At 41.3% G+C, this 27742-nt stretch overlaps 1 protein-coding gene and 1 long non-coding RNA gene across 2 annotated transcripts; one reads left to right on the top strand and one right to left on the bottom strand.

Moving 5' to 3' along the window:
• Positions 1-99: 99 nt before the first annotated feature.
• LOC308180154 (myosin-1B-like) lies at positions 100-27326 on the bottom strand. Its single transcript, XM_080561348.1, is given in 39 exon segments — positions 100-3185; positions 7463-7558; positions 7829-7933; positions 8020-8190; positions 8289-8414; positions 9482-9685; positions 9784-10092; positions 10299-10423; positions 10593-10758; positions 10836-11019; positions 11462-11658; positions 11991-12109; positions 13173-13299; positions 13922-14311; positions 14399-14489; positions 14571-14716; positions 14796-14972; positions 15063-15305; positions 16921-17176; positions 17699-17835; positions 17922-18045; positions 19054-19179; positions 19181-19216; positions 19218-19345; positions 19597-19670; positions 20477-20786; positions 21547-21717; positions 22316-22465; positions 22570-22688; positions 24839-24977; positions 25072-25175; positions 25284-25382; positions 25470-25533; positions 25663-25755; positions 25835-25946; positions 26037-26064; positions 26626-26782; positions 26875-27018; positions 27108-27326. Coding segments are annotated over 39 exon segments (5901 nt in total). The 5' UTR covers positions 27312-27326; the 3' UTR covers positions 100-3035.
• On the top strand, positions 17046-25195 carry LOC308180160. The gene is made up of 3 exons (XR_013940782.1): positions 17046-17183; positions 17737-17872; positions 24894-25195. It is a non-coding gene; the product is annotated as an uncharacterized lncRNA (long non-coding RNA).
• Positions 27327-27742: the final 416 nt, after the last annotated feature.

The following is a 27742-nucleotide window of genomic DNA, read 5'->3' as shown; positions in this document are numbered from 1 at the left end:
CCCTCACAACATTCCAAAAGTTTGGTAAATATTTCTAGCAGATAAGACACATTTGCAAAAGGATCAGTTTCCTCCCGTCTTACATTGGGAGCCCCAGAGCTGAACACAGTAGTCCAGGTGGGGTCTCATGAGAGCAGAGTAGAGCAGAGAATCACCTCCCTCGATTTTCTGGCCACACTGCTTTTGATGCAGCTCAGGATATGTATGTACAAGGTGGTTTCCTGCAGCACCTGGGCACAAGACACTCAGTCTTCTCTGTAGCTGCCCTGGATAGACAGGCACTCTTGTACCCAGAGGTTGGAAGACAGGACAGTCTGTGCTGACCAGTCACAGGGCATAGACAGACAAGCATACTGACTATTTACTGTATACACTTTTACTTATTTATTTATACACTATTTACACTCAATTGGTCCTTTTTTACTTATATATTTTCCCACACTTGTTCATGCTCAAATCACCTAAAACCCTCCTTTTCCCCACTTCTGAGTCCTCTCCTCATCCCCTAAATCCTGTCTGCCCCCAAACTGCTCCTCGTCTGCATTGCACATGTCCCACGCCCTGGACAATCCAAAAGATGATCTGGAAAGCTGCTCCTGGTAACTTGTGGCAGTAGATTACATGTCTAGACACCGGGGTTGAGCGTATTCTGGAATGGCCCTGGAAGGGCCCAGGGTAAGTGTTCAGCCCTCAGGGTCCTTGATTTGGGTTCCCATCTGCCACCTGTGTTCCTCCGGGCTGGTGAAGGAGTGCCTTTGATGGGCTGATGGTACCTGTGATGGGCCTGGGAGTAGCTGGACAGGGCTGTTTGGGCTCCACATTCTGCCATTGTCTCTCTGTACTCCTTTCTGGGTGTGCAGACAAGTTTTTATCACATAACCTAACACAGGCCACTCGTGTTGTTTACATGCTAGTTCAGCTTTCTCTGTGTGAATAAGTTGGTATCTGCAATAGGAGGTAGAAGGGAGGTCTTAAGAAGCACACACACACCTTTCAGGATGTTTTTGTTTTAATTCCTGATTGTCCTGCTCCAAGATGTTTTTGGTGTTACCTGTACCAGGAATGGGATCAGATCCTCCTTTGATTCCAGTCTGTGAAGCCCGTGGTGCCAGATGGGGAAGAACAATAGCTGTAGAAGATGTAGAAGCTGTAGAAGACGTTTGAAGATGTTCAGCAGACGTCAGCAAGGCAGAGACAGTATCATGGCTGAAACAGACCGATGCCTTATTTTCTTCTTTTTGCAGAAGTGTGTGTAGGACCAAGGCTTTTCCTTCAGACTCAGCTGAGGTATGATGGCTTTAAGTGAATGGTTTTAGCTGGAATACAAGCTATTTAATGTTTGTTGCTGGAAATGTTTGACCAGACCAGAGGTGTTTTTCCTTACTGCCATTATGTTTTAAGTCTTGGCTGCAGCAATGCCACGGCTTTGTAACAGGCATGGCATTGAAATGGTCTCTTCAGAGGACATTAGACTATCTATCAGATTATCTCTGTTACACAGAAGGCAGAAACTGGCTGATGTGGGTGTAGAGTCTCAACACTTACAGGGTGTTTTCAAGGTGGGGCAGGCAAACAAATAAGGGAGAACGTGTTACCCAGCCTTTTATTTTAGGGTTTGCCTACTCATAGTCAGTCTGTTAGGCACAGTTAAGTGTACATATGACCCGTGGCAGGTCAGAGGAAGTTTGGTGTAAATGCCACAGCACTGCACACTGCTTGGACCACACCATGGTGTTGAGGTGGTATCTGTCCCATAAGAATACTATTGGCTTACAAACTCATGTCTGAGCTGCCATCTTGAGTTGATGCAATGGACCTGGCCTGTCAGCCCTGGTTTCTGTAATGAACTGATAGAGATCCCTGAGTCTGAGGAGGAGGTCTATCATACATTCAGATCCATGTTGTTGGTAGGAATTTGACCGGTCCTACTCTGGATAAAAAAAATAGGGAAGGCATCAATACAGCAGTATGGCATGGATACAAGAATAGCATCATCTAGATCAGTGAGAACAGCAAAGTGAGGTGCAGCAGAAGGCGTTGTTGTTGCAATGAGTATTTCATATGGGTAAAAATTCCAGTAGAAGAAGCAGTTCACTAATAGAATCCTACAAATATTTGTGCTAGGTCTGTACTTTTCAACATCTTCACAATGTGTAAAAGAAGGCAAATGGGGAGGTGACAAAATAGTAGTATGCCAAACAGCAGTTTTTGTCCTGAGGGGAAACACTTCAGAAATTTATAAATGTAGAAATGGCCTGAAGGGAGTGATTGGGTCCTGCTTCTCCACAGTCTCTGCCTGGCCAGCTTAGAATATTTAGGTGACTTTAGGGAACAGAAGATAGAGAATGAACAACTACATGAGACAGTTGGTTTTGCTGCCCCTGGAATGTTTGCTTCCAGATCACTTTGATGAACAAAAATTAAAAGCAGATCTCATTTTGGGTTTAAATGTCCTCTAAATTCTGTTTCAAAAAGTCTTGAAGAATTAGAGGTTTAACCTGAAAAAAGTCTTCTTGTAACTAAGCTACCTGACTTAATAGAATAATCAGTTACTAGACTGGATTACCATAAAATTCAATTAATTTTTGTTTTCTGGAAAGAACCTTTTAGTTAAAATCTAGTGTCTTCCTAAAGCAAAAATTTTAAGGCATAGTTACATGCAATTGCAAAGAAATAATCATTTTCTCCCTTGAGAAAATCATTTTCTTGGGTGAAATCCATGATGAAGATGAAGCAGGATGTCTGAACGAACCACTTTAACAGTGGCTGAAACACTTTGAAAATACCCGAAGTCAGATTTTTTCATTGATTGAATATAAATGTGTAAGGAAAAAATTTAAACCTTATAAGAATTCAGGATAGTGATTAAAATACAGCTCTGAACTTCTCATCTTCCACGAGAAAACCTCTACAATTTTTATTATCTAGACATTAACGATCTATAGATTGTTGAAGAACTAAACAGTAATTCAAATCAAAGTGATAGAATTTCACATTTTGTGCAATTATCTTTCACTTTGCAACACAGGAGGCATTTACTCTTCACTTTCTGCCTTGCCAATTTCACGGCTCTTTGCTCGGAGCTTGTTGACCTGTGACTCTGCAATGTCAGCCCGCTCCTCTGCTTCCTCCAGCTCATGCTGGATTTTGCGAAACTTTGTGAGATTGACATTGGACAGCTCCTCCTGTGGACAGGAAAAAAGTTATGAAAACTTTAAAAATGTCATTTCCAATTTTCCTTCAGTGTGTTGATGTGAGATTCAATAAGGGAATGGGAAGATGCAGAAACATAGAATCAGGGTTGGAAAAGACCTCCAAGATCATCTGGTCTAACCATCACCCTACTACAAACGTTACCCACTAAACCATGTCCCTAAGCACCAGGTCCAACCTTTCCTTGAACACCCTCAGGGATGGTGACTCCACCACTTCCCTGGGCAACCAACTCTTCTGGAGAAGAAATGTCTCGTAATTTCGAACCTGAAACTCCCCTGGCACAACTTGAGGCCATTCTCTGTAGTCCTGTCACTAGTTACCTACAGGAAGAGACTGATCCCCAGCTCCCAACAACTTCCTTTCAGAGAGCTGTAGAGAGCAATGAGGTGTTCCCTGAGCCTCCTCTTCTCCAGACCAAACAACCTCAGTTCTCTCAGCCGCTCCTCATAGGACTTGTGTTCCAAGCCCTTCACCAGCTTTGTAGCTCTTCTCTGAACATGTTTAGGGCCTCAATTTCATTTTGTAGTGAGGGGCCCAAAGCTGAACACAGTACTTGAGGTGCTGCCTCACCAGAGCAGAGTACAGGGGAGCAATCACCTCCCTGGTCCTGCAGGCTACACTATTCCTGATACAAGCCAGGATGTCATTGGCCTTCTTGGCCACCTGGGCACACTGCCAGCTCATGTTCAATCAAGCATCAATCAGCACCCCCAACATCCTTTTCCTCCACATAGCTTTCCAGCCACTCTCCCCTCAAGCCTGTAGCATTGCATGGGGTTGTTGTGGCCAAAGTGCAGGACCTGGCACTTAGCCATATTGAACCTCATCCCACTGGCCTCTACCCATTGACCCATCCTGTCCAGGTCCTTCTGCAAGGCCTTGTACAGGATAGGTCGATGGGCAGAGGCCAGTGGAATGAGTTTCAGAATGTCACTTGTCACCCACAATTTCTTATCCGGAAATTATATTAAGTTTATCAAATTCATGCTGATTTCTTTAGAAAACTCACTAAAACTAATTTAAAATAGTTTTTGAATGTTTAACAATAATTTGTTCTTATTGTAACACTATGCTGGACATACTGTGGTATTTTGCCATTACATAATGAAAAAAATCAGACTGTGTTAGTATGTAATTCTGTCCAATACTTCTGGGGGGAATCCAAAGAAATTACTTAAATGCTAAATATTTAGATGGTTAATAATATAGGAGAAGAATATATGACTCTCTGAATATGAAGTGAATATATGATTCTCTGAATATGGACTTCAAAATTTCTGAATAATTATACATAGAATGATAGAAGCATCTAGGTTGGAAAAGACCTTCAAGATCATCAAGTAAAACTGTCAACCTGACATACTGACTTACATCACTCAACCATGTCCCTCAGTGCCGTGTCCATACATCTCTTAAATACCTCCAGGAATAGGGACTCCACCATTTCCCTGGAGTTCCAAGCCTGTTCCAGTTCTTGAGTACCCTGTCCGTAATGAAATTCTTTCTGATATCCAATCTAAACCTCCTCTGGTGCAACTTGAGGACAGTTCCTTGCATCTTATCATTTCTCACCTGAGAAAAGAGACCAACACCTTCCTCACTGCAACCCCATTTCAGGTAGTTGTAGAGAGTGCTGAGGTCCACTCTCAACCTCCTCTTCTCAAGACTAAACCTCAATTCCCTCAGTTGTTCCTCAGATGTCTTGTGTTTTAGGCACTTCAACAGCTTTCTTCCTCTTCTCTGCACATGCTTGAGCAGCTCAATATTCTTGTAGTAAGGGGCCCCAAACTGAACACAGTATTTGAGGTATGGTCTCACCAGTGCTGTGCACAATGGAATAATCACTTCCCTAGCCCCACTGGCTATGCTATTTTTTATGCAGGCCAGGATGCCATTGGCCTTCTTGTCCACCTGGCATACCACTGGCTCATGTTCAGCCAGCTGTCAACCAGCAGCACCCCAAGTCCTTTTCTGCTGCGTAGTGTTCCAGCAACTCTTGTCCAAGCCTATACCACTGAACAGGGTTGTAATGACCCAAATGCAGGACCGGGCATTTAGCCTTCTCGAATGTCATGTGATTGAACTTGGCCCATCTGTCTAGACTATCCAAATCCCTCTGCAGAGCCTTCCTACCCTCAAGCAGATCAACAGTCCCACCTAACTTGGTACCATGTACAGGCTTACCAAGGGTGCACTTAATGCCCACATCCAGGTCACTGATAAAAATGTTAAACAAAATGCTCCCCAATACTGAGCCCTGGAGAATGCCACCGGGGACCAGATACCTGGCTGGTCACCTGACAAATCTGGTGACCTCGGTGGTTACAGCATTAGTGGATATGGGAAGAACAATTGACATCACCTACCTAGATTTGAGACATTTTACACTGTTTCCCACGATATCCTTGCCTCTAAATTGGAGAGACATGGATTTGATGGATGGACCACTCAGTGGGTAAGGAATTGGCTGTATGGTTGCACTCAAAGAGTTGCAGTCAACAGCTCAATGTCCAGGTAGAGACCAGTAACAAGTGGTGTTCCTCGGGGGTCAGTACTGGGACCAGCACTACTTAACATCTTTGATGGTGACAGGGACAGATTGAGTGCTTCCTCAGCAAGTTTGCTGATGACACCAAGCTGTGTGGTGCGGTCGACACGCTGGAGAGAAGGGATGCCATCCAGAGGGACCTGGACTTGCTTGAGAGTTTGGCCTGTGCAAATCTCATGAAGTTCAACAAGGCCAAGTGCAAGGCTCTGCATCTGGGCTGGGGCAATCTCAAATATGAATATAGGCTGTGTAATGAGTGGATAGAGAAGGCTCTGGGGAGACCTTATAACAACATTCCAATACCTAAAGGGGACCTACAAGAAAGCTGGAGAGGGACTCCTTACCAGGCGATAGTGATACAGGACAACAAGTAATGGCTTTAAACTAAAAGAGGGTAGGTAGGTTTAGATTATATATAAGGAAGAAATTCTTCATGATGAGTGTGGTGAGGCACTGGAACAGGTTGCCCAGATTCATTGTGGATGCCCCATCCCTGGAAATGTTTAAGACCAGGTTGGATGGGGCTTTAAGCAACCTGGTCTAGTGGGAGGTGTCCCTGCCCATGGCAGGGGGGTTGGAATTATATGATCTTTAACATCCCTTCTAACCCAAGCCATTCTATGTTTCTATGATTCTACCAAATGAATTGAACTCCATTCACTAGGACTCTTAGAGCCTAGCCATCCAGCCAGTTCTTCACCCAGCAAATTGTACACCTGTCCAAGCCATGAGCAGCCAGTTTCTCCAGGAGAAGGCCGTGCCAAATGCTTTACTAAAATCCAGGTAAAAAACATCCACAGCCTTTCTCTCGTCTAATAAGCAGGTCATGTTGTCATAGAAGAAGATCAGATTAATCAGGCAGGACCTGCCTTTCATAAACTAATGCTGGCTACTTCTGATCACTTGATTGTCCTGTATGAGCCATGTGATGACATTCAAAATGACCTGTTCCATAACCTTCCCTGGTACTAAAGTCAGACTGACAGGCCTGTAATTCCTGGGATCCTCCTTCCTTCGCTTCTTAAGAGTCAGGTGTATTTAGGTTCCCCTCCTGTGGCAACTTTAGTCTAAATGTCCTTTCAGCAGCCTGGCAAGCCTGTAAACAAAGATGGTCTTCCCCTCCTCCAACAGATGGACCCCATCAATTCCCAATACCCAGGTTATCTCAGAGAGTCACATCATTTAAAAAGCCAGATCCCAGGCTATAAGACCAGTAGTATCATAAGCATGCATTGATCTGCCAGCTTCAATGGGTCCTTTTAAAGTCGCTTCCTTTGACTGGTAGGATCAAAGAGCAGATCACCTGTGCTCCAGAGCCTCTTAAGGCTGCTCCAATGGCTTACAGCTGCTCCAAGGAACTTTTAATTCCATTAAATCATTTTTCACTTATTTACTGCTATTAAATTATGTATTACAACTTTTTTGAAGGCAGTTCTATTTTCTGCATGAGGGAATGATGAAATATGAAATAAAGAAAGTTAAAGAAAGAAGTGTTACTCTTAACCTTCAACATTTTTCCCAGTGATGCAACAATGCTCAGAACAAAAGGTATTCTACACCTCTATACATTCCTGATCTTTTCTGTACTGCACAGCCAGAAAATGACAAAAAAGTTACGGTCTTGAACAGAGCTAGGCATAGGAAATTATCAACACCTCTGCCACGAGGGAGACTGACTCTGCTCACAGCAATACTTACAGCCTCCTCAGCTTGCCTCTTGTAGGACTTCACTTTCATTTGCAGCTTGTCAACCAGATCCTGGAGCCTGAGAACATTCTTCCGGTCTTCCTCAGACTACAGACAATGTTAAACAACAGCAAGAAAATGGTAAATAATAGCAACGCTTCTTTTGCTATCTCCCTAAATTTCTTCTAGATGAAACAGAGAGAGTTACATGCCTTACAGAGCACCACTGTTCGTTTGGACAGAGCTAAAAAACTTGCTGACTGTGTCAATGACTAACTGAGAAGGATGGAAAGAAAACCCTCATGAAAGCACTATGCCAAAACATTGACCTCCAGAGAGAAGGGTGTGTAACCACAAAAAAACCCTCTTCTACCTTACCTGGTAGGTCAGCTCCTTCACCCTCCTCTCGTACTTGCGCACACCCTTCACAGCTTCAGCGCTGCGCTTCTGCTCAGCATCAACCTCCCCTTCCAGCTCCCGCACCTGCAATGAAAAATCTGTCTTTGGAGCTTCTTTGGTATTTCTCCAAGGGACGTGCTCACTTGTGCACAAATACCAGCCCCACGCACCCTGGCCTCCAGCTTCTGGATTTGCTTCTTGCCTCCCTTCAGGGCCAGCTGCTCAGCCTCATCCAGACGCAGCTGCAGGTCCTTCACTGTCTGGTCCAGGTTCTTCTTCATTCTTTCCAGGTGAGCACTGGTGTCCTGCTCCTTCTTCAGCTCTTCTGCCATCATGGCCGCCTGGAGAAGAAAGAATCAAAGGCGTTTTGCAGATGAAGACATTTTTTTGTGGGGGGGGATACATCCACCATCATCAGGGAAAGGAGCCCCCATCTCACATCTGTGATGGCCTTCTTGGCCTTCTCTTCAGCATTGCGGGCTTCCTGGATGGTGTCTTCCATTTCACCCTGAATTTGGGCAATGTCTGTTTCCAGCTTCTTCTTGGTGTTGATTAAGCTGGTGTTCTGTTTGAGAAAAAACATAGTGTTTTCTCCAGCAGCTTTAATATACCATCTCTGGCAATAAATAATTTCCCTACTTTTATTTAAAGTTCTGTTAACGTGTTATATGAAGAATATACACTGCTGATTAACAGCTGCGGTAGAAGACTGCCAAAGAGTCATTGAGATACACTTGTTAAAAAATGAAAATAGATTTAATGATTATGTCAGTTCTCTAAGAAATGTTTTTTACATTTCCCTCTGAATTTGGGAAATAACTGTTTCCAGCTCCATCTTGGTGTTGATCAAGTTGGTGTGCTGCTGAAGAGCAAAAACATCACAATTTTTTTTCCATCGCCTTGTAATATCAAATCAAGAACACTGCAAAATATTCTTTTTTTTAATGTAAATTGTGCCATCAGGTCCCATGGAATTCTGTTCTAAAGGAGCTGTAGTGGTAGCTATTAGTTTGTTAGCTCCTTAGCTAGTTTAGCTAAGTAGCTGTTAGCTAGTTTCTTAGTGATGAGCTCCAATGTTTCAAGAATGTCCTCCAAAAAATTTCCACACAGTTTGTGAGTCAACACAGAAGGAATTTGTACTTGCAAAGAAAAACAACATAATCTTTTCTTATCATTTTCAGTCTAGTGGCAGTTCCACAGAATACTTACACTAACTTTGCTAAAAGATGTTAAGGACAGTATTAGTGTATTCCTGTTTGAACACAATTCCTGTGATAAGCATAATCATCGACCTAAGTGTGACTTTACAATCTCAGACGTAGGAAAGCTGTTGAACTTACAGAAGCAATAGGGCATGAACCTCCAATTCTCCTCTTAATTTATTACTTTTAAAATAATCTCTACTATAGTCTAATGAATTCCATCTTGTTTCTGAGGCTGAAAACTCACTTTTAGTATTTCTTATCCATACTGTGACCTTTGCAACATATAACTTAGTAAATGCTCTTACACTTACTTATAACTACTAACTACACTTATAACTAACTAAATGCTGTTACACTTCAGCTAGTCTCCAGGTACTTCCTTTGTATGGAGTAGAAATATAAATATTAAATATATTTGTTCACTGACCTGGGTATGGAGGAGCTGCACACGCTCACTTGCATCCAGAAGCTCCTGTTCAGCCACTTTCCTTGACCGCTCCGTCTGCTCTAGGGCTGCCCGCAGCTCCTCAATCTCAGCCTGCAAGAGGTTTGCTCTGCGCTCCACCATGGCCACCTGCTCCTTCAGGTCCTCCTGTGTTCTGAGAGCATCATCCAAGTGTATCTGGGTATCCTGCAGTACAAGTGAAAGAAATTATAAGCAGACCATAGTCCTTTGGAACAGAAAATTTTAGCCAAGACTTGTCTATGAGCATCTTTAGTTCAATGGACCTTGAGCACGCCCTGTGTGTTTCTCAGATTCTTTTGTGCCTCTGCAGCCTGGCGGTTGGCATGGCTCAGCTGGATCTCTATTTCATTCAGGTCTCCCTCCATCTTCTTCTTCAGCCGCAGGGCTTCATTCCTGCTCCTGATCTCAGCATCCAGGGTGCTTTGCATGGACTCCACAATTCTGAGATGATTTCTCTTCAGCTGGTCAATTTCCTCATCTTTCTCTGCTATCTTCCTGTCAATCTCAGTCTTGACCTGGTTGAGCTCAAGTTGGAGACGTAGGATCTTTCCTTCTTCATGTTCGAGGGAGGCCTGTACAGGAATGAATGCAAATTAAATACTTACGTGAAAAATATTGAACCTCAAGCTCTAAGTAAAGGAAAGTGTAATGTTTCTGATGATATCTCTACAGTTTTATAGAAGCATTCTTATCCTCTTGTATCTGGAATGACTTCACAGTGCTTATAACGAGATAGAGATCCAAGACCTGTAAGACAGAAATAAATAATGCCAGCTACCTCAGCTTCCTCCAGAGCAGCCTGAAGTTCTGATTTCTCCTGCTCAATCTGCTTCTTGACTTTCTCCAGCTCATGAATTGCCTTTCCTCCCTCCGCAATCTGCTCCGTGAGGTCAGAAATCTCCTCTGTGGAAACAAAAGATGAACAGCATTTTCATACACAGGGCAAAAGGGGAAGCGCCCTGCCACACCGAGGCAACAGGCATCTTTGCAGACCTGGAGGCAAAAAAAAACTGTGGAAAGTCAGACATGATTGTGAGAAAGCTCTGCCAGGAGTAGAGGACCAGCAACTTACGCTGCAAGTTCTTGTTCTCACGCTTCAGCGTTTCCAGGTGGTCCAGGGACTCCTCATAGGCATTCTTCATCTTAAACAGTTCCGTGCTGAGAGAGCGAGACTCCTTCTGGGAAGCTTCCAGCTCAGCCTGTGTTTCCTCGTACTTCTGCTTCCACTCTGCCAGGATCTGAGGAGCAACAAGGCGTGAGTGGCAATTGTGGTGAGATGCTCTGCCCAGGATCCACACACTGGAGGTCAAAATACCTTGTCAAAGTTCTTCTGCTTCTTGTCCAGAGCTGCACAGGCAGCATTTGATCGCTCCACATCAATCATCAGGTCTTCCACCTCGTTCTGCAGCCTCTGCTTTGTCTTTTCCAGGGAAGCACATTTGGCGTTGACAGCTTCAACGTGTTCCTCTGCATCCTGCAGGCGCTGTGCTAGTTTCTTCCTGGGAGGTGGTAAGCACAGTTCCCAGTGAGAAAGCAAGTTCTCAGTCAAAAAAAAAAAACATACAGCCTGTGTGTGTTTTTTTTTTTTTTTACAGGAGAGCACACTTGGCCACTTTGTACTGTGTGACCCCCATTTACACAGAGTGTAAGACCTCTTCTAGAGAGTCATAGTATTTCTGTGTTTGAATGCTGGGCCCTAGCAAGTCACTCTCTGCTGTTCACTCTGGTATTCACTCTAGCACTGGTCACTCTTCTGTTCTGCGTCTGAAGAGCTTTGGTGCTTCTGCTTTTCTCAGTGCACATTCTCTCTTGGTTATATTTTCCCTCTTCCTGCCACCCCACCCCAAAGTGCAGCATGGGATTCTTCCTGACACTATTATAGTGGTCTCCTGAAATTTCCATTGTTACTTTCTCTCAGCCTTCCGCACTTTCCCCACGCACTTGGCCTCCTCCAGCTCCTCCGTGCGCTGAATAGCGTCTGTCTCATATTTGGTTCTCCACTGGGCCACTTCGCTGTTGGCTTTGGACAGGGCACGCTGCAGCTCACCCTTGGCTTCCTGCTCCTCCTCATATTGTTCCCGGAGCAAGTCACAGTCGTGGCGAGCAGACTGCAAGGCGTGGGCCAAGGCGTTCTTGGCCTGGGGGAAAAATAGTTGTGGGACAAAGAATAGAAATCTCCTGGGAAATGTGGAAATGTCCTGACTGAAATGTTATTGGACACTGGATTATTCTCCCATGAGAATGATGGCAATGTATTGAATGAGGATGGGAGAGCTGGGAATTTGCAAAATGGAAGTCTAATGGATAGATGGTAGGTGTCAGGGAGCAAAGGTAAGTTGCACTGAATGAACTAAGTGCTTGTGTTTTTTTCCCTCTCAGCATGGTGTCTCTGTAATCTCATATGTGTCTGAAGCACATTTTGGTGAGGAAAAATCCAGTGGACAAGACAGAATTTGGAAAGCCTCCTCACCTTTATCTCTTCTTCTAAGTGCCTCTTGAGTTCCTCAATCTGTTGGGTGAACGCTTGCTTGCCTCTTGATAGCTGAGAAATCAGAGCATCTTTCTCCTCCACCTGGCGTGAATATTCACCTGGGAAAGTTTGCAGATACATAGGCCTTTCATTCTCATTGCTGGCAGTGTTGTGCATAGTTAGGGCTTTAAGACAGTGTGTTTAGCAGAGCTTACTAAAGCATATGATCTTATTACATACATTTCTCCTTACTACATTTTGATCTTATTCCATAATTTATGTATCTATTTATTCCATAATTTATGTATCTATTTATTACATTCATTTTATTACATACATTTATGTATTTTATTTATTATTACACACACTTTCAGATCTTATTACATTACACGATCTTATTACATATATTTTCTCCTTACATTTCTCACATTTGTGTTGGACAGGTCATGTGCCCAGAAGGGTCATTTCTACACTGAGTAAGAGAACCTTTGTATGACTTTTTAAAACTTATTAACCTTGATAATTAAATGAGTATGAAAGTTATTTTGTTAAACAAAATTGTATTCCTTTCTTTGAATATTAGTCACTGATCGTCATACACACCTCTGAATAAAATATTCATTTTAGAGGTAGGACATGAGATACATCATTCCCCCTTTGTTGATATCTGAGCATTCTTGCTTTATGTTTGCACTAAGTTTGGTGGTCAGTTCAAGCTTACAACATGAATACTAAATGGTGCATGTGCCAAGGTATATATTCCCAACGTCTCCTGAATTTCTCCTGTGAAGCAGAGGGAAGAAGTCTAGGTTATGAGAGAGATGAATTCTTCCTTCAAACTAGAACGCCTTAATCATATAATTGGTTCTGTGCTAGACTTGCTTGTGAATATGTGCAATTCTCTGGCACTGGGGAGCTTAGCACTGGACACAGCATGCCAGGTATGACCTTACCAGTGCTGCAGAACAGGGAAGGATCAACCTCCATTCATCTGCTGGCAATACTCCTAATGCAGCCTGCAGATTCTGTTGGCCTTCTTTGCCACATGAATACATTGCTGGCTTTTGTTTAACTTGGTTTCCACCAAGACTCCAGGTCTTTGTATTTCCTTTTTAACCCCCTTTTTTAAGCCCTTTTTTTTATTTATTTACAATGTTCTCTTAAAAAACATAAATGTCGTACCAGATTCTGTTTGTAGACGAGCTTTCTGAGCACTGATGTCATTAATTGTGCGTTGTTGCTCCTCCTCCTTTGTTTTAAACTCACTGAGTTGATCTTCTAGGGAACGACACATCTTCTCCAAATTTGCCTATTTTCATGAAGAACAGAATGAAGGATAATCGGTGGTTCAACACAATTACTGGAATCTGAATTCTCATGAAGAGAGTTCAAAGAGAGTCAAAATGTCTCAGTTCTATAAAACTTGCATCTCCAGTTCCAATATTTGTACAACTAATTAACATGCACCCAGTTTCTGAAATACAAGATGATGGCACACTGTAACAGGGGGCATTTCTGTTTGTCACTTACAGATTACATAATTGAAGTATTTACAGGAAGAGAAGAAAAATATGAGAAAAAAGAAATGTAGGATAGGAGCAATTTCTAGTTGAAAAAAAAAGCTAAAAAACTGTTAATGTCAGTATCATTCAGTATAATATTGTGAACCAAACAGTGAGAACCAAGAATCGTAAACGAAGCAAACATATAGTGACCCAAGCAATGACAGTCCATAGATCCTTAGGTTAGGTGCTTCAGCTAAAGATACATGACGTTCAGAAAAAGGAACAATTATTATACTACTATTAAAGAATTTAAACACAAATTCAAGTTGTAAAGAACTACTATATATTTTAAAATATGACTAACTTAAATCTTAAAACAGGAGTACTTGATTAAGCTTGAACTACTGTGAAGATGTATTTCAGTACCTTGGCTTTGGAGACAGACTCCATGTTACTGGCCAAGTCATCTATCTCCATCTTCAGCTCACTCTTCTCCTTCTCCAGCTTCTGCTTGACTCGTTGCAGGTTGTCGATCTGCTCCCCAAGCTCAGCTGTGCTGTCTGCGTGCTTCTTCCGCAGGGCGGCAGCTGTGGCTTCGTGCTGCAGCGTGGCCTCTTCGAGGTCGCGGCGCATCTTCTGAAATTCTGCCTCACGCTTCTTGTTCATCTCAATCTGAGCTGCCGTAGCCCCCCCTGCTTCTTCCAGGCGCTCGCTGATCTCCTCCAGCTCCCTGGAGAGGTCAGCACGGTGCTTCTCTGCTTTTGCCCGAGAGGTTCGCTCTGCCTCAATTTCCTCCTCCAGTTCCTCGATACGGGCCTGGGGAAAATGCAAGACCCTTCACACCCATGCCCTCCTTGTACTGATGTCCTTCTGAAGGGCGGAAGGGAAGGACCAGAGACTTGCCTGCAGCTCCTTGATCTTCTTCTGTAATTGCATGCCCAGGGCTTGCTCATCCTCAGTTTTGCTCTGGATCTGGCTGATTTCAAAGTCTTTCCTTTGCACAAAGCATACAGTGTTAACACCTGAATAAAACTACCTAGTAAATCCATGTTATTAGTCCCACAACCACACTTACTTTTTCAGTTTCTCATCCAGCTGCTGCTTATCATTTTCCAAGTCCATTGTGGATTCCTGGGCCATCTTTAGGTCTCCCTCAAGTTTCCTCTTAGCCCTTTCAAGGTCCATGCGCAGTTTCTTCTCTTGCTCTAGGGACCCTTCCAGCTAAACACAACAACACCATCAATGCCAGGCAGGTCAAACTCCATACCTGTCCTGTCTTGCTGGAGGCACGTGTGCTTACATCATCCACTTGCTGCTCCAGCTTGGTTTTTGCTTTGGTCAATGTATTGACTTTGTCCTCTTCGGCCTGCAGGTCGTCCAGTGTCTGCTGGTGGGCTTCTTGGAGGGCTTTCTTCTCTTTTGTCAGCTTGGCAATGGTCTCATCCAGGGATGCCATCTCCTCTGTGAGATTTTTCACCTTTGATGAGAAGGGAGCAAGTGTAATTAAAACAAGTAGGTACAAGACTCCCATAATAGCACAGTGTGAGTGATGTCTTCTGCCTCATACCTTGTTTTCGGTGGCATGTTTTTCCTTCTCAACCTTGGCCAATGTTAACTCCAGGTCATCAATGTCTTTCTTCAGCTCTGAACATTCATCCTCCAGTTTCCTCTTCTTGGCTGTCAGCTCAGCATTCATCTCTTCTTCATCTTCTGCTCTCTCTGTCAGCTCCTTAATTTTGGCTTCCAGCTGGATTTTAGTTTTGATGAGCTGATCACATCTTTCTTCAGCATCAGCTAAACCATCAGCTTCCTGCAATGATTCATTAGAATAAAATATTTCTCAAAATTCTGTTTGTATGTCAGCCATTATTTTTTCTCCTTTTTTTAAAGCAAGGTATTTTTATTTTCAAAGCAGCTTCATAATGATGTTTCAAGTTAGAACTCTTTATCATAAGAGTTTATTTATTTTATTTTTTTATTTATTTTTAAATAAGAGTATTTTATTTTTTGATTTATTTTTTTTTATACTGTTTATTTTGGAATGCCTCCAGCCCTGAAGACAGGTGCTAAGTAATAGTATAGTAATAGGCGCTAAGGATATATATATATGTATTTTAATTTTATTAGTGTTACATTGCACTGGATCTATGAATGGCATAGAGTTCTGCTGAAGTCATTGGAGTACCATATAGGCAGATTTCTCATCATTCAGCATTTAAAACTTGAATGCTAAGCGCTCCGACATTCTGCTGAGAAATACTTATTATAAATCTCACAAAATAATTTACTTAGCATAAATTCATCTTTAATACAAATCTTTTAGTTTTAGTTTAGGGGAAAATTTTGTGTTGAGATCACTGTTTCAAAGGCATCAACTGCATCAGACATATGTGTAGCCGTTGTGGTCAGGAAGTACAGTTTGGAAAGAAGACTGCTGTTTAGCCAGTACAAATTGCCTGAATTTGCAGGCATGGAAACTTTGAAGTCCTTGGAGAAGTAACATTTATTTTCTTTGTACTCCATGTTCTTTTCCTTATGGTTCTAACAAAGAGCAGAGATACCATCCAGGCAGAAGGCTTCCTATGGCTCAGCAAGATGGCTAGTCTGGGTTTTATCTCACCTAGATTTATTTATCTGATATGTAACTTCCTGTAACTGAGAAGATCAAGATGCAGTTGATTTTCACTACTTCCCCCGCCCGCAAAAAAATATTTTTTTGGATGAATTGTATCAAGAATGAGTTACTTCTTGCTGAAGACAAGGAGAGTAAGGCTACTAACTCAGATTTATACTCTACATTTATACTGTAGACATCAAAATAGGATCAGATAAATCCTAATCTTTTGCTAGTAAAGACAGCTCTAAGGGTATCATTGTTGCTATAATTTTATCTCCTGGGAAAAAGGGAAGGAGACTCCACTTTCATCACTGTTTTTCCTGAAGAGGCAGGAATGAAAAATGCTGTAGAAATACCTCCCACTCTCAGCCCCTCTTACTTACTCCAATAGAATCCATTTGTAATTCCCCAAATCAAGATTTCAGTTGGACATCCAGACTAACTTCATTCATCAGATGATAACATATCAAAATTATATAGTAAATAAGGTTACATAAAGACATAATAATTGCTTCTCTAAGTTGTCTATATGATTTAAAACAATATACTATAAACAGTAGGGTTTACTAACTGGAAATGGATTAGCTCTCTCTTGATTTAAAAGTGTAAGGAACAAGCTGCAATAACGACTTGCAAATTCCTTAATATTTATTTATTCCAGCTTAGCTTTTCTATATGGTTTTCCTTCCTATTTTATTATTTACATGTTGTTCAAAATAATACTGGTTTGGAATAATGTTTCTGTTACCAAGACATATGGATTATTTTACACGGGGCATTATAAGCCAAAAGCATTAGCAACACTCACTGCCTGTACTTGGAGCTGTAGATCATTTTTCTCTTGAAGCAGGGAAACCATTTTCTCCTCCAGCTCCTTTCTCTTTGCCTCAGACTTTGCAAGCTCTTCCTTGGTTTTCTCAAACTCTTCCTTCATGTTTGCCATCTCCTTCTCTGATTCTGCACTCTTCAGCAAGGGCTTGATCTTGAAGAACAGCTTCATCCAGGGCCAGTGTTTAACATTCATGAATGCACGTACGTTGTACTGGATACAGAATATAGAGTCCCTGAAAGGTAAAGAAAGTGTTTTATACTTTTGAATGTATATTACATAATTAACTTGTATATATAAATATGTATAATATATAGTGACTGTTCTATATGTAATACTTCATAGTAATAGTTCTCTATATAATGAATTACATACATACAGACATATACATATTATATATTTTATGTATATGGGAAGCAAATGTCCTGTTGTGATGTAGAGATGGCCAACCTATATGGACAGTTTTGAAGTCCAGATTTTGGACATGAACAGCTTCCATGGCCTATATATCTGAATTCTGGACATTTACAGAATTTAGCCATTTATAGAAATTAGCAAAAATAACTACAAAGAGTGACATAATTTAAAGAAGGTCTTTTCTTCTTCTTTTTTTTTTTTTTTTTCCATCCATAGTGGTAAAATGAACTAATAACAAACAAATGAGTTTCATCGAGAAGGAGCTCATTTTCAGTTTTGTTCACACCATTGGTATGTTAGGAGGATTGGCCCAGCATGCCAAATAACTGTATGTAACTACCTCCTCTCCATCATTTTTTTGAACTCCACTCTCATCAGGAAGCCTCGGCACCTGGCCTGTGTACGGGTTATAAGCTGTGCCAGCTTGTCATCTCTCATCTCCTCCAGCAGTCCCAGCAGCCCAGCTTTGAAGAACACCTTGAGAAAGGAAATGGTTGCAGCACATAATTGTCAGGTACTGCAAAGTACAGATACACAGTATTTCAGTCAATAAGTATTTATACCTTGGTGTGACCAAATTTGTATTGGGTGTGATCCACATCAATAGATCCGAGGAGCTTCTCAGAAGCCTTCTTGCTATCAATGAACTGTCCCTCTGGGATAGCACTGGCATTAAGCACCTTGTACCTATGGGAGGAAGTAGAATATGAAGAACAGCTTCCTGAAAGCTCATTCAAGCCTGTACAAACTGATTTCATTGTTAGGATTTTCTGCAGAGTGGTCTTGAGTGGATGAGAAGTGAGTAAGCCTGAACTCTACTCTTTTGCTTAGAAATGATATTTCCACGGGTAAATGTTTTTAGAGTAAAACTTGCACTTTCTTTAGTCCTGAAATCCTTGACAAAGAATGAATACAGATTTCCACAGGTAACTACTGGCATATTTCCCATGTCCTTTTATTTAATGAGTTATCTTCAAATGAGAACTCTATGTACAAGAAAAAAATGTTTGGGAATGAGAAACAATTCTTCACCCAGATAGTGTCAGTACATACTCTTGGAGTGTATTCCAGCTGATACAGAGCAAGAAGCAAGACCTTTTGATATTATTTGGTTTTCCAACATTTTAGTCTAGAACATTTTGTAGCTGCTTGATTCACATTTGTGTGCTGATGGCTGCAAGTCATCCTACTTTGCTACCTAGAAGTTAACAAAGTCCAAGCTGGTCAACATTCTTTCTGGATAATTAATTAAAAAATGTTTTATCACAGAAGAAAAAGAAAAAGAGAGGGAGAGGGAGAGGGAGAAGGAGAGGGAGAGGGAGAGGGAGAGGGAGAGGGAGAGGGAGAGGGAGAGGGAGAGGGAGAGGGAGAGGGAGAGGGAGAGGGAGAGGGAGAGGGAGAGGGAGAGGGAGAGGGAGAGGGCAGGAATAAATAAAAATAATTGCCATTTGGAAATGTCTTTTCTTCTAGCTACCTATTGAAAGAAACTGGATGACTAACTTGGACAACAGACTTTTATATGCCAGTTATGTAGTTACTGTGAACTATGTATATGAATGAATATGTATATGTATGAATACTATGAATATGTAGTTACTATGAACCTTCCCATAACCCCCACAGAATTTAAAACAGTTAGTAAATGCAAACTGTTCAGCAAGGATATGATGGAGGGTGGATTAAGGGAAGACTGACCTCTGTTTGAAGTCTGCATAGAGTATTCTGCTGGGAAATCCTTTCCTGCAAATTCTGATCCCTTCCAGCACACCGTTACATCGTAGCTGGTGAAGCACCAGCTCATGTTCCATGGCACCTAACAAATGATATCATGAATTGGTACTTCATTGTATCGCACAGAGATGGATAGATTCCTTACATCATGTAACCTGAACAACTTACCAGGTGTTTTTGTTTCATTGGGAATGAGGCACCGCACAAAATGTGGATGTGTGCTTCGCAGATTGCTCATCAGTTTGTTTAAATTTTCCTTAAGAGCAAGAGCAAAGATGGATTAAAACCACTGTAATAAGATCATGATCAGAACAATCTTTTGGGCACTTCTGAAGTAATTCTTCCAATAATTCAATGAGAATCCTTCTTTGTTATGAAGTGCATGCCTTTACCCTTTCTGAACATAAGGATTTTATATACTAGATTGATCTAAAACTTTTTATGTACAGAATTTTCTATATCTTTGTTCACAATGCTGTAGAATTTATAATGATTATTCTAAAGTACCCGGAAAAGAGCCGAGACAGTTTGGAAAGAAGAACCCTTCTTCTTGCCACCTTTCTTGCCACTGCCACCACTCTCTGAAAAATAATACAAAAAAAAAAAAAAAGAATTGAACAACAAAAACCTGATTAGAATTTGAAAAACTTTGTGTGTCCATCTTAATAAATAGAAAATGTAATAATATGAGCAAAATTCATAAATGCCTAGAGCGTTTATCGTTTCAAAGATTTTCTTCAGATAATAGCTGAACAAAATCTAATGACTTTCTTATGTAAAGAAAATTAAAACAGGAAATAAAATGCAACATCCTGTAGAGTAGGAAAATTAAGGAATTAAATAACTCATGAATGAATACATTAAGTACATCAACATAAGTGTCTTTCCATAACTTTATATCTAAAACTATGCATAAATTTAATGTCATGGTGATGGGTTTGATAGTATTTCTTGAAGTATTTGGGAATGTTTTATTGTAGAAATTATCTGCTGTGTCACAGATCCTGTGCAAATTTTCTTTCTGATCTCCACTCTGACAACACACCTATAAAGGTCTCTAGAAAAATCTAATATCCTTTATTAATCTGAGTGACTGAGCGCCAAAAAGTAGAGAAGGTTTTCGGCACACAAACCTTTCATTATATTAGGAAACCTTTTGTGTATACAAACCATATTTTCCATATATTTTAAACTATTGTGGTTAAAGTAATACTAGCTACACTGACTTATGAAAACAGAAGTCATACATTTATAAAATTTAAATATTGTTAATATTGTTGCAAAATACTGCAAAATATTATTGCAAGTCGTTTTTTTTTTTTTTTTTTTTTTTTTTTTTTTTTTTTTCCCCTGTAAACTATAGGAGAATTGATTTAAAAGAAATCACCTGCTTCTGCCCCACCAACAGAGGCAAAGAGTAAGGCCAGTGTCTTCAGGGATGACTTCTGGTACAGGCCCACAACAGTTTCATTCAGGGGGTCCTTGTTCTTCTCAAGCCAGCCAGTGATGTTGTAGTCCACTGTGCCAGCATAGTGCACAAGTGAAAAATGGGCCTCGGCCTTGCCTTTGCCAGGCTTGGGCTTCTGGAAATTGTTGGACTTGCCCAGATGCTGGTCATAGAGCTTGTTCTTGAAAGAGGTGTCAGTTGCCTTGGGGAACATGCACTCCTCTTCCAGGATGGAAAAGATTCCCATGGGCTGGAAGAAATAGCAAAACATGAATAAAGGAAGTGAGGATGAGGGAGACAGAATATAAGACAGAGGAATGGAAGATAAGGTGATACAAAAAAATCCTCCTCAGAGTGTGTCATCTCATTTTTTTTTTCCAGAAAGTGCATTTTGTTAGTGGATATATCATCAGATACATGTAAAGAAGTTCACCTATCTATTTCAGGATTTTAACGTAGTAAAGAACTGGCATGTAGAAATTCACTGTGTGCATGTTAGTTGAAGACTGAAAATGAAATGAATGAAAGTAAGATATATGAAAATACACTCAGGTTTGAGGAAGAAAGAGTTTACGTTAAATAAATGCTTCTTCTTTGAAGCAGGATAGAAAATTTCTTCAAACATTAAAATAGAAGCTGTTCAGTGTAATTACCCTCTCGGCATAAATTAAATGAATACATACATTTCAGTATGGATTCTAAGACAGACTTATTACTATGACTAGGACTGAAATTTTTGCCCCCCTGTGAATCATATGCACTACTCAACAGAAGCACACAGGCAGTGATGTAAGGAACAGATTAACCACCTCATGAACATACACATGAAAACATATATGGAGTGCTCACAGTCCAAAAAAGTTATGTGCTGCATTAAATGTGGGTGCCACATATTAAAGTGGTCATTTCAGCATAGAAAATTCAGCAAATTTTGGAAAAACTCAGCAAATCTCAGCATAGAAATTTGCTTTTACATATGAAAAGCTATTAAGTGTACAATGTCCAAGAACCTTCTCAATGAGTTCAATGCAGGCAGCCAGGTCCATCCCAAAGTCAATGAACTCCCAGTCAATTCCTTCCTTTTTGTACTCCTCCTGCTCCAGCACGAACATGTGGTGGTTGAAGAACTGTTGCAGTTTCTCATTGGTGAAGTTGATACACAGCTGCTCCAGGCTGTTGAACTGCAGAATGCAAAGAGATATATTGACTTTCAAGGTTCAGTTCCATGAACACTTTGCATGTTCCAATATGTTTTATTTTCAACCCATCAAGGTCTCCATGATTTGGATCCTGAATGTGGACCTGGACAGTTGACTGGGGCATTCCATCCTCTAATATAACTACACTTTGGAGCCATAGCCCCACCTGAACATACTTCTGAGCACTGAAAAATATTGAAGAGCTTAGTTCAAAATGCTAGTCATCACAGTTCTTTCCCTGCTATGATTTAGCTATACTGATAGACTGTTCAGAGGGAATCTGGCTTCAGCATTAACAAAATCTTCAAGATGACAAGTTTTAATTTCCTCATAATTTGTCTTACCCATCAGTTGTTAAACATTCTGATATCACTCTTCAATGCAAATTTAATTTCTGCATGGAACAACAGACTACAAAAAACCTGTAACCCTTATGGGTAACTAGCCAAAAGAGTGCCATTCCTACAGAAATGTTAGGAATGTCCAACAAATAAGAAAATCCATAAAGAAATATAAAAAAGAAATATTCGAGTTTCTTAATGCCCATTCCGTGAAACTTATATGAAGACCCTTCTCTTACATCAAAGATCTCAAAGCCAGCAATGTCCAGGACACCAATGAAGTACTGTCTGGGTTGCTTCGTATCCAGCTGTTGGTTGATGCGAACAACCATCCATAAGAACATCTTCTCAAAGACAGCCTTTGCCAAAGCACCTACTGAATTGTATACCTAAATCAAAACCAGAAAGTATGCAGTTATCATGTGGAGCAAAAATGGAAGTCCAGTGTCTTTGTTATCAAAACGCTTCTTGCCAGACACCAAATTTTTCTTACCTGCTGCACAGTTTGACCCTTGGTTACATATTCATTCCCAACCTTGACTCGGGGGTAGCACAGGGCCTTGAGCAGGTCTGCTGAGTTCAGACCCATCAGGTAGGCAGCCTTGTCAGCAACTATACAAACACACAGCGGCAGTGTGTATTAGCTTACCAGCAGGTCTATCTCGTAGAAATTCAGAATGGCTTCTGCAGAAATTATAAATACTCTAAGACACATACATAAAGATACAGAACCTTCTCTTGATTTGATAGGAGATATTGATATGTCTCTTGATAGGAGACACTACTGTGTTTGTTGTTGTTTTAAAGACAAAACAACAACAAAACAACTAGTAGTGAAAGGCAGTTGTAGTCAAGATAAGAAGGCCAATTAAGACAAAAATGTAACATATTTGTATTTCGTCATAAGCAGCATTCCCCAGAAGCTGTGGAGCATTTGCGTTGGGTATATTTTCTTCACCATCGGCTTATTTTGAATTTTATTGAATGAAAATTTAATTTAGAGGCATTTAGGTAGACAAAACTAAAGAAATGTTTTAAAAGAGAAAAGGGAAAACTAAGTCTGGGATGATAGTGAGCTTGTAGACAATCACAGATGTTCTCAGAACCAGACAGTGCAATCTCTTTCAGTGACTGCTGATAAAGCAACCTTAAAAACATAATACTCAAGAGACGACAATGCTTAGGTGTCAATTATGCCTTAAAGAACCTACACCTGAAATGAATACCAGTTTTTAGAAGTGCATGCTCAAGCAGAATTCAAAAGGTTTGTCATTTTACTTTCTACTATTACCTGTAACAATGAATTTAGATGCGGACCCTGTTAACAGGCATGGCATGCAAAACGCTTTGCCCAAGAATGCCTATATATATCATGTGAAAACACAGGAAAAAAACACAGCAGATTGCTGCATTAATATTTGAAATGTCCAAACATCCTTAAATTGCATCAATAGATATTCAGGTTAGAAACAGAAAAGAAAATCCAATGAGTAAAGATAGCGTAATACTGGAATAAATTGCTTGTTTTCCTTGGTGCCTTCAAAAGAATGCAAAGTAGGAAGAAATGCACACTAAATGAAGTAAACAGAGGGCAGAGAAGATAAACTGCCACAGTCTTCTCCTAGGTTTAAGAGCAAGCAGAACTGGCACAATAATAGATGATTCTGCCACACTGAGAAATTTGTTCACAGGTTCAGAGTAATGGTCAAACTTTACGTTGACCTGAGACTCGGAAACAAAACTGATTTCAATGGAATTGGTGTTGCATACACGGCTCCAAATGCTTCCAAGATTTGGTCAGCAAAATACCACACCTGACATCACTTAAGCAGATGGAAGTGCTATATTGTACTATGAATATTCATCATTATCAGATTCATTGCTATTGTATCCCATGCATTTTCACTTAACGCCTTAACCTTCCTAAAAAGCAAATGAAAACAAAACAAGAACCTCCCCCTGACAATAAGACACATTCGTAATATACAAAAATAACTCTGGTTTCATGAAAATACTTCCATGACCTTGTAAAGGAATATACCTTTGAACAATTCTAGGCAAAGCAAACACAGCAGACATATGTTAGCTGCCTATTTTTCAAACGGAAGTCCTGGAAACATGCTGAAACTCTACAGAAAATGTAGAACGTAAGAGCCATAGCTGCAGTATTAACTGATGTTCCTTTTTAACCTTCTACGCAAAATAGAATAGCACAATGCTCTCACTTCAGGCACTAGGAGTTGCTTGCAAGAATACTGGCTTTGGGGTAGAACAGCTTCAGGATTTTGGCTTAGTTTTACCTGGAATCAATAGCTTTAGGAGGTGACGACAGCACATGATAAATAACTGTTTTCTCCCTGGGTACTTAAACTTAAGTCAGTGAGCACAGTGGCTCTTGGTTATGAGCCACATCTGGGAAGCTGCCATTCAGTAGAGCAGCAAAGCCCAACTTTCTTCTGCCTGACTACTACTCTGTCAGCAGATGGAAGTGTGGTTTGGGATTTACTGATCCTTATACTTTGCATAGTCCAAAGAAACCTACATCTTTTGCTCAGTTGTGTTCTTCCAGGGAAGACCTCTTGTTAGGACACACTGATGTGCTGCAATACTAGCATTGGGGGAAAAATGCAGATGGAGTCCATGATTCTGACTGATTCTGATTCTGAATCATGGATTCACGACATGAATCATGACCCTGAGTCATGGACCCTGAACCCTTCCTGTAGTAGTGAGTGTTTCAGTATTTACTGTAGTAATAATACCTTCGGTGCCGTCTGGCTCTGCCTGCTCTTCACGCTGTTTCTGCTTAAACTTCAGGTTCCCGTAGTGCATGACAGCCCCCGTCAACTTGTAAATGGCTGTTTTTTCATCAGGAGTGAAGCCCAGGATGTCAATGGCACTCTAACGAAGGAATAATTAAAGAATACGTAAAAGCAAGGACCATGCCTATCTATAGATCAGAGTCCACCTAAGAAACCTTCTGTGCATTGCTTACGTCTGTGGCCATCAGCTCTTCCTGGTCATTAATGCTGGCAACCGTGATCTCCCCTTGACTCACATACTGGTAGTCATATGGGTTGGTGGTGATCAGTAGCATCTCTGAGAAGAAGGACAAAACATATACAGATCAAAAGACTATTGGCATGGAAAGGAATGAAAAATGTTGCTCAGTGAACTGTGTCTGGAGAAGTTACTGGTATTTCCTACCAATTAGCTCTGGCTTCTTGTTGGACATGATCTGATAAAATATGTGGTAGCTTCTTTCAGCCTTGAGCTGGAAAGTGACCCTGGACTTCTCCAGCAGATCTGGGAAGGACGGTAGGAGAGAGTTAGCACAGGAACTGAGGATCAAAGTCAGAAGGAATGTGGTCAGGCCTGGAGGCCTGGTCTTACATGTTTCAATGTCAGCAGAAGCCAGTTTTCCCGTGGCACCAAAATGGATTCTGATAAATTTACCCTGAAATTAAATAATAATAATAATAATAATAATCATAATAATAAAAGATCTAGATCCACCTCACCAACTCTGACTGCATTGTGTTGATAAGAATAAAGTCATCTTTTCTTACGCCAGGCGACAACTTACAAAGCGTGAGGAATTGTCATTCCTCACAGTCTTGGCATTACCAAAAGCCTCCAACAGGGGATTGGCACTGATGATTTGATCCTCAAGTGTCCCCTAAAATAGAAATCTCAATGTCATGTTATAGGTCAGAAATCAATCAGACACTTGCAGGGTCCTACTTCTAGGAGCCCACCTGCATCTTGCCAGACTGCTCCTCCTTCTTCTTATCCCCACTAGCTGCAATTGTTGCAAAGTACTGGATGACACGCTTTGTGTTCACAGTCTTCCCTGCACCGGATTCTCCGCTGTCAAATCAAACATGGAACCAGAGAGCGTGTGGTTCCTGGGCATGGGGCAGCCCCTCAGGGACTTGAGTAGGGAGTGAGTGTACTTACGTGATCAGGATTGACTGATTCTCACGGTCTGCAAAAAAAGGCAGAATGAAAGTTTTAGCCATTGTCCTGAATAGCACTGACCTGACTGAAAAGTAAAGCTGTAAATGTAAGCTGGGGCTTCTTTGGAAAGTCTAAGCACTGACTCCTAGAAGACAGTACTGGATTTCCTTCCACATCCCTCAGTAGTAAGTATAAGCTCTGCTGGACCCACGCAACTGTCAGAGGCACATGGTCCTCGGACAAACTGTGTATGCACTTGCCCTTCACACAGTTCTCATCAAGGAATCGAATCAAACTGCCTACCTGTGATTAGGTAAAGGACTGCATGGAATAATAATATTTTCTATTCCCTCAATGTAAAAAAGTAGCAAACAGTGAGTCCAGTGTTTCTTTCTGCGATGGGAGAGTGTGGAATTTGGTACAATAATACACAGTGCTGAATCTATGCATGCTTCTGGTACAGTTTGGCTTGCAATTGTCAAATTCTCTCACTCAGCTCCATGGTGTTTGAAGCTGTCTTGTCACATGCTCCAGTAAAAGCAATGAGGCTTTTTCGTTTAGATTGCTTTGAATGAGATCAGGCACTCACCAGTCAGCATGAACTGATAGGCATTGTCAGAGATGGAGAAGATGTGTGGAGGGGCCTCCTGGCGCTTTTTGCCTCGGTAGGCCAACACCACCTCCGGGTTGTACACCGGCAGCCACTTGTAGGGGTTGACGGTGACACAGAAGAGACCCGAGTAGGTCTGCGAGGAAGGGAGACAGCACGTTGGCTTCTGCTCAGCCTGGCACAGCAGGCCTTCCAGCTACCCAAAGGAAGACAGCTGCTGGTACTTACGTAGATCATCCAGGCTGCATAACGCTCTTTGAGGTTGTACAGCACAGCGGGTTCGTGGAGGTGGGTCATCATGGCCATGTCCTCGATTTTATCATACTTGGGAGGGTTCATGGAGAAGACCTGATCATCCTTCACGGTCAGAGTCTGCCAAAGAAAAGAAAGAACCGTATTTGTCATCTAAGAGTCTAGCGTAAGATTAAATTGTATTCTTAAGCCTTGATTTTTTTACTCACTTCTCCTGCTTCAGTCTTGACAGTGACCTTTCCTGCTTCTTTGCTCTGGATTGTGCTTTTCACATAGGATTCTTTAGCATGCACCACAAAGACTGATGACTTGGCATCAAAGGGCTTGTTCTGGGCCTCAATTCTCTCTTTTTCTGACTTTCGGAGGTAGGGAGCTGCCTCCCCAAAGATGGCCATATCAGCATCTGTAGCCATGGCTGGTGTTTACTGGGAGTAATGCAGCAAGTATCTGTGAGGGTATGAAATACGTTATTTGGCCTTGCAGAACCTCATGAGATTCGCAGAGGCCCACCTCTCAGTCCTGTCTAGGTCCTTCTGGATGGCACCCCTTCCCTCCAGTGTGTCAATCACACTACACAGCTTGGTGTTGTGAGCAAACTTTCTGAGGGTGCACTCAATCCCACTGTGTGGGGGATGTCCATGTCACTGACAAAAATATTAAATGTTCACATTACTATATGTATCATCTAATTTAACTGACTCGTTCTTTCATTCTTCTGCTATTTTAGATCTCTGTTCTATAATATTCTTTCCTTTATATCTTTTTTATAGAGTGAGAACACTAGGCCTAATATACTACTGCTTTTTCAGAGGAATGTAGGAATGTTCATGGAGAACATATTCAT

This window comes from Anser brachyrhynchus (genome assembly GCF_964034855.1).
Source record: "Anser brachyrhynchus genome assembly, chromosome: 18".
Classification (NCBI taxonomy): Eukaryota; Metazoa; Chordata; class Aves; order Anseriformes; family Anatidae; genus Anser; species Anser brachyrhynchus.
The sequence above is the reverse complement of the archived record's forward strand: the minus strand, read 5'-3'. Positions and strand labels throughout refer to the sequence as shown.